The 20,171-nt window shown below is 36.5% G+C and overlaps 1 protein-coding gene across 3 annotated transcripts in view; it reads right to left on the reverse strand.

Moving 5' to 3' along the window:
• Nucleotides 1–20,171, reverse strand: part of EXTL3 (exostosin like glycosyltransferase 3) — a 53,328-nt gene that overhangs the window by 8,304 nt on the left and 24,853 nt on the right. For all 3 annotated transcript variants that reach the window (XM_011359327.2, XM_011359330.2, XM_011359328.2), the window contains 3 exons: nt 12,229–12,356; nt 5,238–5,382; nt 561–689 (listed from right to left, as the gene is read on the reverse strand). In XM_011359327.2, coding sequence (XP_011357629.1) covers nt 561–689; nt 5,238–5,382; nt 12,229–12,356 — 402 coding nt within the window. The remainder of the gene's footprint in view (nt 1–560; nt 690–5,237; nt 5,383–12,228; nt 12,357–20,171) is intronic.

Genomic DNA, 20,171 nt, shown 5'->3' on the forward strand with positions numbered 1-20,171 from the left:
GGACTCCACTTCTGAATGTTTTTAAATGCATGTAATAAAATACAAGAGATTACTAAGGAAACAAGTTATACTGAAACATAGTAACATATGTGCTCTTTTATCAATCTGTTAAGTAATAAGATCTAGGAGAAAGTTAATAACTAACAAAATTTCAAAGCAGCAATGAACACAAATGATACACTGAAATGTGGCAACAAATGTTAATGGGATATGAAAATATCTGTGAGTACTACTGGTGACAAAATACAGTTACTACAAATACTCTTATGAATTGTTACTTGTTGCATAACTTATGGAAATGCTAAATTCCAGTTAAAAATCAGAAAAAATTAAAGATGTAACATTTTTTCCCATCCAATTTCCAAACACTGAATTCTATACATTCTACCCCTTAGGAGAGAAGAGCCCCCATATTAACAACTCATTTAACCCTAAGACGATCTTACCTGGTGATATCATTATCCCCATTTTACAGAAGAAGATCCTGAGGCAGGTTTACATACTGCACCTACTGCAAACTAATGCAGGCACCCCAGTCCCATTGGTAGTGGAACCCTCACCTTGATAGGGGGTTTCCGAGTGATGTGGGAGACAAGGAAGTTCATGGCAATGTCCTCACAGTTGATGTATTCATCCACCATATCTCGGATAGCCTGAGGCATCACATAAGAATACAGGTAGGCATAATACTGTCAGGGAAGAAGAAGAACCATATACTGTTAGAGGCCACAGTTCCTTGGCTCTCAGCAAAAGTATTCATGTATCTCAGGACTCTTAGGAAGTGAAGAGGAAGGGGTTGGGTGTGGCAGTCACTGGCATTTAGGGGGTTGGAGCCAGGGATGCTAAACATCGTGTAAGACACAGCTTCCACAACGAAGAATTATCCCATCCAAATTGCTGTTATCATCCACTTTGAGAACTGGAATTTTAATTAATCTCCTTGGTACCTCAGTGATTTTTGCAACAATATAAAGATCTGTCAAATTAGGTCAGACACTGATTCAGCTGAACGACATTCTGTCTCTGAAAAGGCAATAAGGAATAAGTGAGGGGAAAAGCCAGGTTGACTTCTCAGACTTCTCAATAAGTCATTGAAACATCCAATCCCTCGGTGCCTCACAGATTCTAGAATCTGATCACTTCTCACCATTGCCACTGGCTACCCGCTGCTCCAAGCCACCATCATCCTTTTACTGGACTGTTCATATAGTCTCCTAAACAGTCTCCCTGCTGCCATATTTTCTTCGCTATAGCCTTCTCAGCACAGCTAAGTGATCATGTTAAAACACAAATCCAACTCAAACATTTCACTCCTTTTCTAAACTCCTCAGCGGCTTTCAATCTCACTCAGAGTAAAAACCTAAGTTCTTACATGTCCTGCAAGGCCCACAAAGTGGAGTGCTGAAGCTGGCTCACGACTGCCAATGAACGTTGATTTTCAAGAATTCTGTGAAACTATTTAGGAATTTCGTGAGTTTGTTATGAAAGACAGCCATCATTAAAAATACACTTACCTAAAAATAAAATTTAAGAAGTTATTTTAAAAAACCAATAAATACCTAAAGCTCATTACTTCTTAACTAATTTGTTACATGATACTACTATTTATTATATTTGACTGTTAGCTTGAGGTTCTTTATGTCTGTCATAACTGTATGGTAAAATAGTACGCAACTGCCCATCTCTTCCCAACTCCATGGGCAGTTACTCATGTCAATAACCTGCCATCAACCATGGCAAGAATACTTGTATCACGGAACTGGCAAATGCTGTAAAACAGGGCAGATAGTGATGTGCTGCCAATATGCTGATAATGAACAAATAGGTGAGGTGCCCAATAAAACTGACTTATATGTTTTATTACCTTAAATAGTAGAATCTATAATGACTGCAAAATTTCTGTAGCACACAGTGGTTTGCTGGTTATCTTGAGGCAAAGTACTTAAGAAATAGTGATCTTAGAAGATGAATTATATATTTTTCTTTTACAGAAATACAGGTGATTAAAATCTGTTGACCCTTTAAATGGCCAATGGCTGTCATTAGTCTGCTAAGGAGAATATATTACTAAGCACAATCCATATCTTCATCAAGAGAAAGGTGACATTATAACAAGAAGAAAGAACTACCTTTAAAAAAAATATGGAGAAAGTATTATGAAAAGAAATATTTAAAGTATTTCCACCATTATGTGATTTTGATGCAAAATCATTTATAAAAATCTATAAAAACATTCATATCTATATTTTTAAAACATAGAAAAACTTTAACCTGTTTAAAAATCTTATAAATGAAGTTTCAGTACAGTTAGAACCTACCCTAAAATACAAAAATGTAACACTTTCTCATTAGTTTGCTAAAAAAAAAAAAAAAAAAAACTAGCATCACAGAAGATGGAAATTCTAGTCAATTTTAACAAAATGCTATCAAATTGATAGATGAGTATCATGACTTAGAAAGTCTGGCAATAAGGTGTTTCTTCCAGGAACAGTGATTAAAATCAAGTATCAAAACTATGCTTAATTTTAAAAAAACCTCTGACTTGTCATAGCACACATTGTCAAATCAAGATTTTTAAAAATAACAAAACATATTCAATCATATTGCTTTCACTAAAATTTAAGAATTTAGAATAGTACTTTGAAACTTCATTTTACCTTTATCTCAACCTTATAAAAATGTCTACAAATACAGTAGTACATACATCCAATTTATAAATAAATATACAGGTACAGGTTGAAAATTTTTTATTGATAGGAACTTAATCAAAAAACTTGATTGTTCCAGATTAGGGAATGACTAACTTAATTGCTTTCAAGGACCAAACAAGTAAGGTAAATAAATGACATTTTAAAGAAATAGGTATAAAGAAAAAAAGAGCCGTGGGGCAAATAAGCACACACGTGCCCCTCTACAGAGAACAGTGGCTGTGCAGCTCCAGCCGGAGGTGCCCCTGTGTGGCCTGATCTTCATTTTCATTAAAGTCCGGATCTTTTTGTAAAATCCACTGCTTTTTAAAGTCTGGCGATATATGGGACAGCACTGGGGGGCTACATAAACATTTCTGTAAGGCCCTGAACGCTTATGGGCTGCTAGTTTGTAATCTCTGCTCTGGATTTTCAAATAGGAAAAATAACTAAGTTTTATTAAGTAAATTATTTATTACTTGAAATTAAAGGGCTCTGACTATTGTAACTTTTAAAGAACAATCAGAGAATTTGAGAAGGCATACATTTCAGAAGAAAAGTAAATTCTCCTGGTATGAGCAGACACTGCTAAAATAGATGGCTCTTTCTCAGATGACCAGGGTGAAAATAAATGACTCTTAATTATGTATAATTTCTCGGCCATATGCTCTCTAACCCTGTTTGCAACCCCCAGCCCAACCATAGCCCATCCAAGTTTTGAAAACAAACACAAGAGTAAGGTCAAGAATGAGATGAGCACATTGGCTTTACACATTATATTTTAAAAAGTAAAAAAAAAAGCTGAAAGTTTAATGACTTCTTAGGCTAGTTCAAAATGTCCCTAGTAAGATGACTATCAAGGTTCTATTTAAGATGACTTTCAAGATGCTACCATCTGAGAAATAAAATATATGAGGGACAAAAGATTTGAGGGAGTTGGAGGGGCAGATGATGAGATTTGGGGAGAAAATTCAGTTTGACATACCAGAAGGGACATATAGGTATGTCCTGAAAACAATTAAACATATGAGTACAAATCTCAGAGAAGGACCAAGGCTGGAATACAGATACAGAAATCAGCTTGTAGGTGCTAAGAAAAGCCACAAGACTTTGAGAGTATGACAGAATATTTAAGGATAACACAAAGTAGAAAGAGCACTAGATAGAAGCTACGACCCTGGGCTACTTCAACATTTATGGGGAAGACAGTGTGTTGGGTGGGTCTCTCATGAGGGCAGTGAAGTGGCTATAATGTCAGAGGGCATGGAGTAGAGAGCAGGATAACGGGCCAGATGCCAACATCCTTGATGACCATGATGGAAAGATTACAAGGTTGGTAGGTATCAGCAACAAGACAGATGCCATGATCCTCAAATGAGAGTTTATATGACAACTGAGAATTACCTAGAAATCTCACTGATAAGCAATGAAAATAGTTCTCTATACCTTCCCTGCTCCAAAGTACACATCTGGGGAAATGAGCAGCCTCAGCCCCCATTTATGAAAGAAGGACAGGAATGGGCTAACGGGGAAGCACTGTCCTCAGAGAAAAGTCAGGTTTCAATCAAGCCAAGGAGATAGAGGAGGTGTTCTATGAAGTGGGGGTGTAGGTGACTTGGCTATCTCAGAACAGAGATTCTTCAGAGCCCAGAGCAAGGACTTGGGAGAGAAGGTACAGAGCAGCACTACACAAGATAAATATAATATGAATCGCATATATCATTTTAAATTTCCTAGTAGCCACATTTTTAAAAGCAAAAAGAAAAAGTAAAATTAATTAGTAATATATTTTACTTAACCCAGTGTATCCAAAATATAATTAAATTTTAGCATATAATCGATATAAAAAATTATTGATAGTTTATATTCTTTCTTTCATGCTAAGTTTTCAAAATCTTGTGTGTACTTTACAGTTATAACACATCTCAATACTGACCAGTCACATTTCAAGTGCTCAACAGCCACATGTGGCCAGTGGCTACTTTATAGAACAAATGAGATATAAAGGGAAGATGAGTCAGGAGCAAAAAAAAAATAGAACAGTTTAGCGATAACAGTTCAGGAGAAGAGTAACAACTGAAGGGACTTAAATTTTGGATAGTCATTGAAAATCAGGAAGTGAGTCATGGTAAAAGTTACAAGCTCTAAGGGATCAAACTGAATTTACGGAGCCACAACAGACAGAGGCTTGTGGTGGGGTTTGGGATAGCGGTGGTTAGCCTGAATCAAAGAGTACCAGGGTCAGCCTTCCACTGGCCAAGCCACATCTGGAAGGCAATGTTGAAAATGGATGGTAGTTTAGCCCAGTTTTACAGAGAGCGCTAATGCTCAGCAACAGGAACTGATTTTCCTATCTCATCCGAACTTGTTATTACAGAGTTACTCTAAGCCATCTTGATCACTGTCTTTAAAAACAGAAATAACATACTTCTGGCATAGAAGGGACGTATCAGAAACTCTAGGAGTTTTACCTTTAGGGCAGGATTTCACTACCACACAATAGCTCAACTCTTACCAAGTTCATGCCATTCTCACCAAACTTTTTCTTACCTTGTGAAAGAAGGCAGCACCTGTCAGCACCATGGACAGCTCACAAGAATAGTTGGAGTTGTAGAGCCAGGACTGATGAGGGATGTCCCACGCATGGTAACGGCCAGGGAAACCCACAATGCGGTCCCGTGCTTCTCTCCACACCCTCAAAAAACACAAGCACATGCACACACCTGAATACAAAGCTCTACGATTACCAGAAACATTTAAAATTACTGCCTCCGTCTTGCTGGCTTTGGTCCTTAGCCTGTTAACTTTTTTCTTTTTTAAAAAAAAAAAATAAAATCAGTCACAAGCCAAACAGAATAAAAACAAAGAGTATCACATGTGCTTCCTTAATAAGCACCTGCTTATTGTTCCTCTAACTTCTTGGCAGCCAGCATCTCTCCAGCCCTTATGGAAAGAACAAGCTGGAATAACGTGGGTAAGAGCTCTAAGTCAGGGGTCTCAAGAGTGGGGTCTGTACAGCAATCTGCTAAGAAGCAGGAAGAAGATATCAATTTCTATTTCTATTTATTTTTAATCTCATTTCTTAATAAGTTTTGGTTTTAATGAGCATTATGTATAGGACTTGTATATAATTTATGCAGACTGCATGCTTAACTTTCCTATTACTGAGAGAATGAATACACCATAAAAGCAGCTTAAGAGACCACAAGAGACAGCTGCCTGCAGTACAACAGCCTTGATTTGAGTACAGCTGAGAGAGAAACCTTCACCAAGAGAAGTAGTAGTCTATAGAACCATACAAATGAAAGATTTCAAAAATGCAAGAAACAAATTGAGAATTCAATATGTTTCCAGGATGAACTTTTTATAGCATCTCCAAATTCATAGGTAAGGTAGAACAAATTAAATCAGTTCCCCAGTTTCCCAGGCTAAAATTGCAGAGCTGAAAGCACTTCTGCTCCACAGAACCTTACAGCCCTGCAGAAGTGCTTCAGGGGTCCTGTAAACAATGAGTCATCCCCTCCCCACTCCATGTCACCCCTAAATGGATATTTAAACTACCTGAGTACCTCCCTCATCAATTACATGGAATTTCAATTCCTAAAACACATATGATTTCATTTCAAAGGAGTTCCTCTTATTAAGTTTAAAAGCAACTAATCTAGTCCAACAGATGGGAAACCACAACTTCTATTCACAACATTAACAGATGGGCTTTCTGCCACCTCCTACCCAAACCCTTACCTCTATCCTAATTTATTTCAAAAAACTGACTCCAAATTACTAACCTAAAAAACTGTAAGATGTTTTCATAATTTAACATATCCAGCATGTAAGGCTTGCTAATAAGTACTACTGGCATAAACAAATGTTATATCGATACTCCTAATAATTCTTATCTTTTCAAAGGCCCATTATTCCTACTAGTCCTGAAATATTCACAGAGGAAAGAATGGGAAGCTGAATGTTTCAGTCCTCTGATTTGGCTGATTTAAGTCCACATAATATAAACAGTTCTTAATAAAGCAAATCTCATTTGCTACACAAAATATCAAGGATATCAAAAAGTAACAATTTAATTTGTTAAAAGCTGTGAACCTTGAGATGGTTGACTGGGTGCTATCTATTAAATTATAAAGAAAAAAATCAATGTGGAGGCACAGGAATGAGATAAACTCAACACAAAGGCTTAATATATTCCCGGGACGATGCATCAAAAGTTTCGGATAGTATGATCTCAATGGCTATTTGAAAGTCAGGCATTAAAACATACCTATTATAAATAATGTTACCAATTTACATTTAAAAGTGTGACACATAATCAATTTCTTAACATTATATCCAAATTTGTGCTGCACTAGTTTTAACCCTTGTGCTATATCACAGATCATGCTTTGGCATACCTTCCCTTTAATAAATTAGTCTTTAAATGTGTTAAAAGAATAACTATCTATGCACTAGGTTAGGGGGAAAGTTTCAAAGGTAATTTCATAGCTCAAACATAAACACAAAGAAAATTTACTGAATAAACACAATTCTGCCAAACAACTAAAGAGAAATTTTTAAGTACCATTCCACTAAAGAATCTGAATCATGATTAATATCTTGTTAACATTTCAAATTTAAATACTATCACCTGTGAAATAAGTGCATCAATTCAATCTTTTCACAGTATGAATTTTGGCACATTATTTATATCATTTCCATAATAGTATAGTAGGTTAAGTAAAAAATATATTTATATATAATACACGCCAAAAAGTACATATTTTTGTGCAAGTCTATGTGACTCAAAACAATTTTTTAATGAACTTACTGAATAAAGCAAAGGTCATGTTACTATCAACATTTAATTTGAAACTGATTTTCTAATCTTCAAACCTTAGGCAAAATGGTTTAGAATAAAGATCACTAAATTAACATATTACAGTACATTAAAGTAATATGGACTTTATCATACAAAGAAACATTCTTATCCTTATTGGTTATACCTCCACATTTTTCCCTCTGGTTCATTAAGAACCAAACGACTTGAAACACAATGAGAAAATAAAGTGTAAAATAAACTAAAAATCAAAGAATGTATAAAAAAAGTAATGTGAGATTTTGTTTCTTAACTATCTAAAACAAGAGTTCTTTTCTAAATCTGAAGTTTCTTACAGTATCATATGTAAGCCTTCTCCTCTTACCCCCACCCCCAAAATATTAAAAAACCTATACCACACCATGGTAAAGAAAAAATGTTTGTTAACTCCCTTTGGAAAAGAAAACTCATAAAGCAGAGCCATGAAGTTCAGAGAAAAAGATTAATGTCAGATCCAGTTGTGGAATTCAAAAATTCTGGGTCCAAGATAAAAAAGATATATATCTCCAAAAACAGAACCTACTTTCTAGTCCACAATCTCACACCATCTCTTAAGCTTACGCTGTCTTTTTTTTTTTTAAGAAAATTTGTTGAGCTATAAATCACATACCATTTACTCATTTAAAAGTGTACAAGTGTACAAGTCATGTGTTTTAGTATACCCACAGAGCTGTGCAATCATCATCACTACTAATTTCAGAATATTTTCATCATTCCAAAAAGAAACCCCATAACCATTCCAAATCATTCCAAAAAGAAACCCCATAACCATTAGTAGTCACTCCCCATTCCCGTCTCCCCAGCCCATAGCAACCACTAATCTATTTTCTGTCTCTGTGGATTTGCCTATTATGGACATTTCATATAAATGGAATCATACAACATGTGGCCTTGAATGACTTTTCATTTAGCCCATTTTCAAGGTTCATTATGTCACAGCATGGATCAGTACTGCATTCCTTTTTATTAGCAAATAATATTCCGTCATATATATACATCACATTATGGTTATCCACTCAACAACTGATGCACGTTTGGGTTGTTTATACTTCCTTTGTTTCTGTTTTTTTGACAATTGATTTTTTTGTGTATGGCAAAATGTATGTAACATAAAACTTACTATTTTAATCATTTTAGGTATACAGTTCAGTGGCATTAAATATATTCATGTTGTACAACTATCACCATGCACCCATCTCCAGAACTTTTTCATCTTCCCAAACTTAAACTCTGTGCCCATTAAACACCAACTCCCCATTCCTGCCTTCCTCTAGCCCCTGGCAACCACTGTTCTACTTTCTGTCTCTTAATATGACTACTCCAGATGCCTCATATCAGTAAAACCATATGTTTATCCACTTACGTTGTTCATACTTATTGGTTATTATAAATAATGTTGCTATGAACATTCATGTACTGCTTTTTGTATGAACATATGCTTTCAATTCTTAGGCCTCTTTTATTTGTTCTTTAAGAACACATTTACAAAAAAGAAAAAAGAACATGTTTACCTCTTTCTTTGCTACATGAGCTGAAATCAGCCAAAATGCATATTACCTTTTGCCAGAGGGAATAATTCTTCTTATACCTGCCCTTTCCTTTTGTACCTAGGTCTGTTTTATTCTCGTTCAGGTAAAATAAGAAAATTGGAGAGATTAATAAGAGAAAGCTTTTAGATCAAAGGATGCCCAAACAAATGAAAAGAGAGTAAGGATGGTAAAAGGTTAGGATGTACAGCCAGAGATAATTCATCAGTACCATAACCAGAGGCTAAACCTCAAATTTCCAATGATTGTTAAGAGAGACAATGAAAGGCTTGTTATTCTCTTACCACTTGGAAATCTGTTGACAGATGGAAAAAGTCAAAAGTCTTCCTAAATCAAGAGCCATAGAAAATAGCAAACACCAGCTATCTTAATAAGCTCCAAACTCATCAAAGCAGGACCACTTATCTAAATCATTCTTAGTATCTAGAGGTGGTCGGCAGTGCTCCTGTTAACATCTCACGCCTGTTCACAGATCCCAGCCCTTTAGCATGCTCTGAAGTACACCATGCTATATCGGAAATACATCACCTTCCCCTCCCTCACCACCACCATCAACAACAACTGTGATGGCAAAGACCATGTCTGGAATTATCACATGGCTTCCCTGCCTTCATAAAAACAGGAAGAGAGAGCTGGCTATTGATTATTATGGTACAAAGGAACATACTCCAATTTGGTCGGATTTTTATCACAGCTAACAGACTCTTGCCTTAATAATGGATGTCAAAGGAAATGTGAGTGGGAGAGAGGAAGAACAGATGTTCTACTTTTTCAGAAACACGTCAAATAATTCTTTGTAGATGGATTTGAGACAAATACAGCAGAAAAGCTGCTGCTCTTTTCATCTGAGCATCTGTACTTATTAACATAAACCAAAAGAAGCCTAACGGCTAGATGGGTCAGGTTTTCCATGAATAGAACAAAGGCACCAAGAAGAGTTCTCCATCCTGGATCCAGACTTAAATAAGATCTCCAAGGAAATCTACACCTGTGCTTCTTAAACTATGGTGAAGAACTAACTTACTCCATTATCCATTATTGTGGATTATCACTTTTAGAAAATACAAGAAAAATGAATTGCATGGTTTCTTAAATATGACACCAAAAGCTCAGCCAAAGAAAACATAGATAAATTGGACTTCATAAATAAATGAAACTTTTCTGCTTTGAAGGATACCATCAAGAAAGTGAAAGACAACCCACAGAATGGGAGAAAATATTTGCAAATTTGTAAATCTTACCTCTGATAAAGGACTTATATCTAGAATATAAAAAGAACTCCTTACAGCTCAATAATAAAAAAACAAATAACCCAAATAACAATGGGCAAAGGATCTGAACAGAAATTTCTCCAAAGAAGATATACAAGTAGTCACTAAGCACATGAAAAAATGCTCAACATCGTTAGTCATTAGAGAAAAGCAAATCAGAGAAAAGCAAATCAAAACTACACTGAAATACCACTTCACACCCAGTGGGATGGTTATAAATAAAAACCAGAAAGTAATTATTGACAAGGATGTGGAGAAAATGGAACCCTTATACACTGCTGATAGCAATAAAATGGTGCAGCCACTTTGGAAAATAGTTCCTCAATACTACTCCTAAGTATATGTCCACGAGAAAGGAAATGTTCATACAAGAATCTGTACATGAATGTTCATAGCAGCATTATTCACAACAGCCAAGAAGTAGAAATGACCCAACTGTCCATTAATGGATAAATGATAAACAAACTGTATATATCCATACAAAATGAATGACACATGCTACAAGAGAGATGAACCTTGAAAACACTATGTTAAGTGAAAAAAACTAGTTACAAAGGGGCACATATTTTATGGTACCATTTATATGAAATATCCACAATAGGCAAATTTATAGAGACACAAAGTAGATTAATAGTTGCCTAGGGCTTAGAGGGGTTGGAGGGAAATGCTAATGGGTACAGGGTTTCTCTTGGTAACGAAGATTTCTAAAATAGATTGTGTTGAGGGTTGTGCAAATTTGTAAATATATTAAAAACCATTGAATTTATATTTAAATGAATGAACTGTCTGATGTATGAATTATATTCAATAAGTGTTACCCAAAAGTGAACTACAAGATAAACAAACCCTTGGATGTCATGGTAAATGTCAAATTGCTTTAAAAGTTTTAAAATGCTCACCCTCGATTTTAGTACCTACCTTACTATGGACAGGTAATAAAGTGTCCATGGGCCAGCATACCAGTCATGACATATTCTGAGTAGCCCTGATCTACTACATTCTTTTACATGTGATGTTCCCTCAAGAGGGATATTTAAGTCTCAATAAGAACTACTAAATTCAAGAAAAAGGTGCAGTTCAGTGGTTGAGTGGAAGTTCTGGAGTCAGACAAAACTGCAGTAGAATCCCAGCTCTGCCACTTACTTTCTAGCTTCACAGTTTTGCTCTCTGGGATCTCGATTTATTCCTATGTAAAATGGAGACGAATACAACTCACATCCTCAAGTTTCAGGAGGATGTAAGATAAACCAAAGTACTCAGCTAGTCTCTGGCATACAGTAGGGGTTCAATAAACGTCATGCATCATAACACCACCTCCTCCCCCTCTTTTTCCTCTTGAATCTCTGCATCCAACCTCATCTTTCCTCAAAGCTTTCAGGCCCCAGAATTCTGGCACTGTTCCACTGCCCCAATACACAGCAACATGTTTCTGCCTGCCTGGGAGTTGTTCCCCCTCCTCTTAACACAAAACCCTCACATTTCCTTTATGAATCTACTCTTTGCCTCCACTCTCAGCCCCTATGGATTTCGGGTACAGGATGATCTACTTGCAGCTCCAAGAGTAGGCAGGTAACCCTGGCCTAGCCGATCACAGAATTCCATCTCCCTGGCCTCAGAAAAAGAGCCTATATGAGAACAAAGGTAACACAGAGGGAAGCAGAGGCTAGAGATGAAAAGAAAGAGTTCTGACATCACCTAAGGCCCTGGATCCAACTATGTCTTAACTTTTAGCCCTTACTATCTCTAAAGATGTCTCAGTTCCTACCAGCTAATAAATTCATTTGGCTGCCTGATTCGGGTTTGACTTAGTTTTCTGTCACTAGCAAATGAAAGTGCTTCTGGACTGAAAATCAGCTTACCGAAACCCAAACATGATTTCATCATGGCGAAGGTGAGCATCATCATCAATGGACAGGATGGCCTCTGTCTCAATTTCATTCCAGGGCAAGAATCGATTATTCAAACTGTTTTTTTCAGTACGGACCACCTGTAAAAAGGAAAGAAAAACACTAACGATCAAGTCTGCACCAAAGAACGCAAAACCAAAACTGCCTTTAGGTCAAAGAAGACTGGCTGAATTTACTAATTTTGCCTGGTTACCTACCACTTGTAAAATCTACCACATGACTTTCAGGAATAAAAACTGCCTAATAATTTAGCAAGTGAATAAGAATTTCACATTTTAAGCTTTATTCATTTACTAATTTTCTTGTGAAACAAGCTAAAGCTGAGGATAATTCACATATGCAATAAACACAATCTAGGGAAATTTTTAAAAACTTTCCCAAGAGAACACAAGGTGGCAGAGAACAGCTGTGATGATGATGCCCGGCTCTGGAATCCCCCCGTTTGCTCATAAACCTTAAAACCGAACTCAGAAATTCCTTGAGTCTACGTCATTTCTGACCAATTTTAAAGCCTTTTTTTTTGGTATTTAAAATAAAAAGGGGATTGCCTATCCTGTTGAGGTTAATTATTTCAACTTTGAAATTCCTACCTGTAGCACTGACTATACATATAAAAGCTTTTTCCCTCAGAGCTGTACACACCTAAATTCAGTAAAACTAAGTTTGTGTCCACAGCAAATTCCAATTCGAAGACTCGCTATCCAAAGTGACCCATACATAAAGGGGATCAAATATATGGCAGCTAAAGGAAACTGGACTTTGGGTGGTAAACACACAATAGAATATATACAGATGTCAAATTACAATGTACACCTGAAAATTATATAAATGTATTAACTAATGTTACCCCAATAAACTTAATTTAAAAAATAAAAATAAAAAACAATGTGACCCATACATGCAAAGCAGTATTTTCTTCATAAAACAAAGATTAGTGTACAAACAGAACTTCATTATAATTTTTAAAAATTGTATTTAAGCCATATCTCAGATAAGCAGTTTACTACAATGTAGGCAGTAACTTTGTTATTCACCTCACCCCCTAATACTCAAATAAATGAGGATGACCACATTCACAGTACTGTGATAGCTCATTTTTATGGTATCTATAATTAATTAATTCGACTAATGAGGAACCATCATATTATTTTCAAACACTAGAAAAAGAGAACTTGCTGAGTCATCTTTTTAGAAAACCAGGATGGGTCATTTTAGTTTCAACAGGATGTTTTACTTGTACTGAGGATAACCTCTACCTAGCATGATGAATGTAATTATATTTGGAGTCTAAAAGTTTATTAATGATTTCAAAGGTACTTCCATGACCTCAGGAGTATTGTCTCAGCTTAAAAATACTTTCTCCTATTCTTCTACCAAAATTACTCTTCCCCCTGGAGCCCAGCTCAGATGCCTCCTGCTGCCTCCCTCACCCGTTGTCAAAATTAATCACTTCTATGTTCCTAAAGCAGAGTCCTCGTACTTCAATTAATTCATTTTAGCACACTCAAAACCAATTAGTTGAGAGCTAGAAGGGCCTCAGAGATCATCTGGTCCACCTCACTTTATACATGGACAACTGGCAAATGGCAGAGTTAGATTCTAACTCCCACCTTCTAACTCCAAATCAGTCTTTTCCTGCCAATCCTAAATTTATAAATCTCACTGAACCAAAGCACCATGGAAAATACATTATTAATTCATGTATCATCAGAAAGAAAAATGCTGCTAAATAAGAAAGCACATTTAATAGTCTATCACTTAGAAGGTGTACTTTATTAAAAGATTTTTAAGACTCTGCCTCAGCCCCAGAAGAATTCCTCCCAAGTCAGTACAGGGAAGGATCTGTAACAGATTTGCTACCACATAGAACAGATGTCAGAGCCAAGCAACAGACACAGAAGTCCATCTTGCCCTGCAGCACGTTTGATTGATATGAAAATCCCTGAGCTTGTAGCCCAGGTCTACCAAGCTCAGATTCAGCAGTGACAGAACAAAGGCACAGAGGCCTGGGTCAGAGAAAAGAGAGGAGAGGGGAGGGGGAGATGGCCAAGTACACAGCACAACAGCTGCCAGGCTCTGTCCCCGGAGGGATGGCCAGAAGCAGCAATAGCCAAATGCCAACTTTGGCAATGGTAAAATGCCCTCTATCTTAAGACACATCCAATTTCGCATGTTAAAACATAAAATAATGTCCACCTTAGAATCAACGCTCCAACTACCATTCATTTTACTTATACGTAGCATTCATTTTACTTTCCTAACATGCCCACCATTCATTTAATATGAACTGCAATTCTGCTGGTTCAGGTGAACGAAGTTCTCCTCAACTCTAGCAGTAAATACATGCAGCTTAAAATCCAGTAGTTAACACATATAGCTTAAAATGAAGAAAAAAATAACTGAAAAATCCAATTCTTGACTATTCCATTGTAGATAACCAATTTTGTGAGTTAATCACCAAGAGGATTATCAGCAGCAAGATTAGTAATCCAGGAACATAGCACAGCGCTTTAATACTGAGTATAATTCAGAGACCAGCAATTTAGACATCATCTGGGACTTAGAATGCAGAACTGCAGGTCTACCCTAAAGCTATCAAGTCAGAACCTACATTTTAACAAGATCTCCAAATAACTCCTATGCACATGAAATTTGGAGAGGCACTTAAAAGCATGGCTTTGGAGACAATCAGAAAAGCTTGAGTTCAAATTCCAAGTCCACCACTTATTAGATATCTGACTGTAAGTAAACAATCTCTCTGCTAAATTAAAACAGCACCATGTTGTCTGCAAAAACAAGCTGTTTATCAGCCAAACTTGACAACCCTATAAACAACCTAACGAAACAAAAACTAAAATGTTTGTGATGTGATACCTAGAGTGTATCCAGTTTTTTGTCCAATTTACAAAGTAAATCAAATCAAGGGGGCTTGCTTGTTCTTTGGAAGCTTTGGACAGAGCAGAAGGTCTCGTATCAAATGTGTTTTGGCCTAGATTTCATATAGTTTTTGATGAGATCGGGCGCGTTCAGGGTGGTATGGCCGTAGACTCATAGTTTTTTGAGCAAGCTTAATTAAAGTCCATTGAGAGGCAAGTAAGTTCATTAAAAACAACTACTATGGGTTACAGGCATATAGTGTACATAGTACCTCTGCTTGTCCTGGCAAAACTCCTCTGGGCTGGATGACAGCAAAATTTTCAAGATTAAAAACTGAGGCAATAGCCATCAGAACAAAAGAACAGCTTTAAGGATTCACAGAAACATAATCAAGTATTGCGGCAGCTTATTTGTGGTTAGCTCACAAATAACTGCGGTCAATAAACCTGGTTTAAGAATTTAGAGCAGATTCTCAACTAGGAGTGATTTTGCCTCCCCTACTCTCCCACCCCTGGGACATTTGACAATAACTTCGGAAATTCTGGTTATCACAACTATGGCGGGGAAGGCAAAGGAAGGTGAGCTACTTTTATCTGCTGGGCAGAGGCCAGGTTTGCTGCTAAATCCTACAAAGCACAGGATGGCCCCCACAACAAAGAATTAGCCAGCCCAAAATGTCATTGACCCCACTGCTGAGATATCAACTTAGAATCAGCCACTAGGAGACAGTAAAGTAAACTTCCAAGAATAAATGTAGCTCATTATTTAAGGACAATCAGCTTTTCCCCCAAACCAAAGAGAGATTTCTACCCTTACAAACTTTGAAAATACAAACTAAAATAATGAGAGGAAAAAGAGTAAAAAATTTCTTCTAGCAGTTTTACTTCAAAGCTATAATGTTTAAACCCTAGAAAAAGCTCAGCAAGCCAACAATTAACCACGCTGGCATCAAAATCAGTAGGACAAAAGACTCAAAGATTTGTAATGCAGACATACAGATCAGCATTGGCCTCGAAGAGTTTGTGAAATGGCAGATGAGAACGTCAAAGAAATGAGTCAACCAGAGTACTATGCCATATGTAGGAAGGAGTCTCATTTTTGTTGATTTTGTTTTGTTTCAAATGAAAACAATGCTCCCTCCTTCGTTAACAATAGTTATCTTTTCATGCCTTATGATTATGAATATGAAGACTTACCTTCAAGTTATTGACTACTGGTGTAATGCTGACCAGAATGCATAGAGCCCAGCATCTGGCATACAGCAGGTGTTCAACACGTTTTATAAGTGAAAGAATGAATAAATGAGTAGGAACACCTAATTTATCCTTGCTCATTCTATTTTCAAAATATGAAATAGACTTGAGACGTTTATATATAACAACTATAAACAGTCAAAATTAGAATTTAACCTAGTTTTCTATAGCAAAAAATCCATCAATCTACAATAATCAAGTCAAGGAGCAATAGTAACATTTATTTTTCTTGTTTTACATACAGTGCTCCCTGATGATGCCTCACTAGTTTTTTACCATCATTCATAAAAGCCTTGACTTTCTCATTGTACCTTTCTTCTCAAGTGGAACCGCAATCATGGCCTAGAATCCTACCACATGCAAATGTATTCAAGTGCATCCATGATCAAAAAATAGTGACTTCAGTTAACATTCTGCTTGGTTTGTGAGGAATCCTGGAGTTTATGAATGATAAAAGAACTACTACTCTAATAGGATCCTTTCTCCTAATATGTTAAGAAAACATTTGGCTTCTAAATCCATGCATAGTCAGCAAATCCACATTAATTAGCAAAGTATCAACTCACATCATAAATTAGCTACCCTGATAAATCTGATTCTGAGTTAAATAGCTAGCAAGTATCTCCTAATATCTAACGGATTGAAATGTAAGTAGTTATTGCTATGAATAAGGAACAATGGACCAGTTCAACAGTTTAGTAAGTGATGGTTGCTCAAGTGAAGCAGAATAATGAATGTGGATTCAAACGGACTATCTAAATAAGGAATTTTTTATGAAAGCAGCTCATGATAGTCATAGGCCTTTTAGTCAGGTCTTTTAAGTTGGTAGGCAAGAAAACTAGGACATGAAGAGATTATGTGAATTAACTCTAGTCATAAAGTAGACTAAAAACAGAACATAAAAATGTAGAACATACCTGAGAATAAAATTAGAAACTATATGGAAACTATAAAAACACATAATGCTATCTACTAAATCCAGCAATTTGAATAGACTTATAATGTTGTTTTATCTTTAAGATCAAATTTTGCCCAGTCAAACCCAACAATCACGTCTGCAATAATACAAACACATGCATAATACACTTCAGTAATGAATCCACTTCTGAGAATGAACCTTATGTCAAGCCATCATACAGGCAATAAAGGTAAACAGCTACTAACTTTTGTCCTAGCTCCTAATCTTCCCTCTAACTTAAAGAAGTAACCCATCATAGAGCTTGGAAATCAAGAAAATGAGGTCTAAGAAGCACATTGTCACGTATGTACTACTTGTGAGGTATGTGAAATAGAGCTTAGGTGATTTGGTGGAGAGATGATCCACAGAGGAAGGACAACTGAAAAAGGAGCACTGAAGCTTCTTCCTTTTTCAAGGGATGCATTCATTCAATGAAGTGGTGTGGGCAAAATGTAAGGAAATGCCAAGACAAAAGGTAACACAGTGGACTGGTTTTCCATTGATAGCTCAGTTTAAATTTGAGTCTAATACGGTATAAAAATTATATTATAAAATTATTAAATTATAAAAGCTGCCAACAATCCCTGTGAAACTAGGTAAAACAGCTTAGGTTAGCATTTCAACATCAAATGAGAGAACGCATAATCAAGAGCATGACACTGTGCCTAACTGGCACATAAAAAAATGCTCAAAAATTGTGCGGTTATTGTAACATGAGATTAATACAACCTCTTCCTAATTTGTAAACATTTATGTATATATATGTAGGTAGATGTATACATACATATAAATATATGTGTAAGTACACACACACACACACACACACACACACACACACACACACACACATTCTCTCTGTGCCTTTCCAAGAAATTTGGATTTGGAGATCTAAAACAATAAAATCCTGTCTCAGATTCCTTACTCTGCATTAGTAAAAAGAGTCGATATGAACTAAGAAGGGGAGATATTAACCTAAAGATTTGATTTGTTGCAATTAGTAAATCATTTATGAAATGGGACTTCAGCAATTCTTCAATAATTTTTTGCTATTAATTTCTAATTTCTGGTAGCTTTCTTTTATATACAGCCCATTCTCAAATGGAAAATGAGAAATACAGCATTAGCTACCAAGTTATTAAGTAAAATACTGTCACACACACACACACACACCCCACCCAGATCACCAATACCTAGTGAAGTCTACTAGACTTTGCACAATCTTAGACCTAAACTGGACAAAGCTTTTCCTGTTAATTTCGCTTAGAAATCGCAATTTTAGGAAATTATCATCTAATACATTCAAGTAATATTTTTAAAAGTTGAGTGGGCACAGGTAAAAAATAAATAAAGTGTATCAACTTTCTAGCTTTTAGAATTATCTCTACACTTGCCTCAGGCCTAGCCAGAAGTAAAGCCTTTAACAGCCCAACTGGCAGAGGCCCAAGCCTCAATATTAATGACACCAAGTTTACTACACAGCCAATTTCTCTTCCAGTCTTCCTTTTTTTCCCCTTAGACACTACTAGGGAAATGGTGTTAAAATCACTATCTTGGCATGACATTAAGTTCCCCAAACAGAACTCTCCTTTTTAAATTCTAATATTAAGAGCTGGGAGGGAAAAGGAAAGTGAAAAATAATCTCCATATCGCTATAGTTTTCATTTGGAAAAAATGGCACACTGTGGCCTCACCACTTCCACAGAGATTTTGGAGTCTACTAGGAGGTGTGGTATGCTCATCTCTCAACTCAGCATTTCCACCACTACTGCCCTGGTCCAAGCCACCAACACACCCCTCACACCCAGGCTACTGCAATAGCCTTTCCACTGTTTATGCTCTTTTCCCTATAGTCCTGTAGATATATTACTCCCCGTTCAAAACCTCCAACGGCACCCTAACACATGTGAAATGAAATCTAGACTCCTTACCATGGCCTACATGGTCCTACATGCGCTGGACTTTGCTTTCTCCAACCTTTCAAACTCTCCCCTCAAGCACTTCACTCTAGATACACCGGGTATTCTTGCCATGTCTTGAACATGACAAGCTTCTTGCATTTGCCATTCTCTGTATGTTCCTCCAGAATTTACAGTCTATTCCTTCTTCATTCAAGCTTCTGCTCAAATGTCACTTTCTCCAAGAGGCTTTCCCAGGCATCCTGTGTAAATTAGCTGTACCCTTTATGGAAAAAATAATTAAGAATCGAGGGAATGGCAGTCACAAGACTGAGAAAGGAGTACACGCTGTAAAGACAAGCAATGTTTTGAGTGAGCAAGACTATACTGTTGATAACTGAAAAATGTCCCCTTCATAACAGCTAAAGTTTTAAAACTCCAAGAGGACAGATTTTGACATTCTCATTTCCACAGAATGCTCCCACAAGGCCACACTATTTACTACTATTTTCCAGAATATAAAGCAGAGTGAGGAAGGTGTGTTAACTGGTCAGAATAAAATAACAACTCAAATCAAAATTTTGGGTGGGACTATGACTCTAGAGATCACTTGGAAGTTTCTACTGGATGACTCAATAAACTCCGACCAGACCCAATCCTCCTACAGATAATAACTACAAACTCTGAACAAAAATACCAAGAAAATAAATTATCTAAGGCACTAGACAGTGAACAGCAACAGCAAATTACAAAGAAGAGCTGAAATTTAGGAAGGAATTACCAACATGGGGAGAATCAGAATTCTCTTACCCAGAGAGTGGGCCAGAGTTGGTACCACTCAGGACAGCTTCAACTCACATACAACACCAAGTCTTTCTGGCCTGAAGAATAAGAGGGAAGAATTTGGGGCAA

The sequence above is a fragment of the Pteropus vampyrus genome, unplaced genomic scaffold, assembly GCF_000151845.1.
Source record: "Pteropus vampyrus isolate Shadow unplaced genomic scaffold, Pvam_2.0 Scaffold47, whole genome shotgun sequence".
In the NCBI taxonomy this organism is placed as follows: domain Eukaryota; kingdom Metazoa; phylum Chordata; class Mammalia; order Chiroptera; family Pteropodidae; genus Pteropus; species Pteropus vampyrus.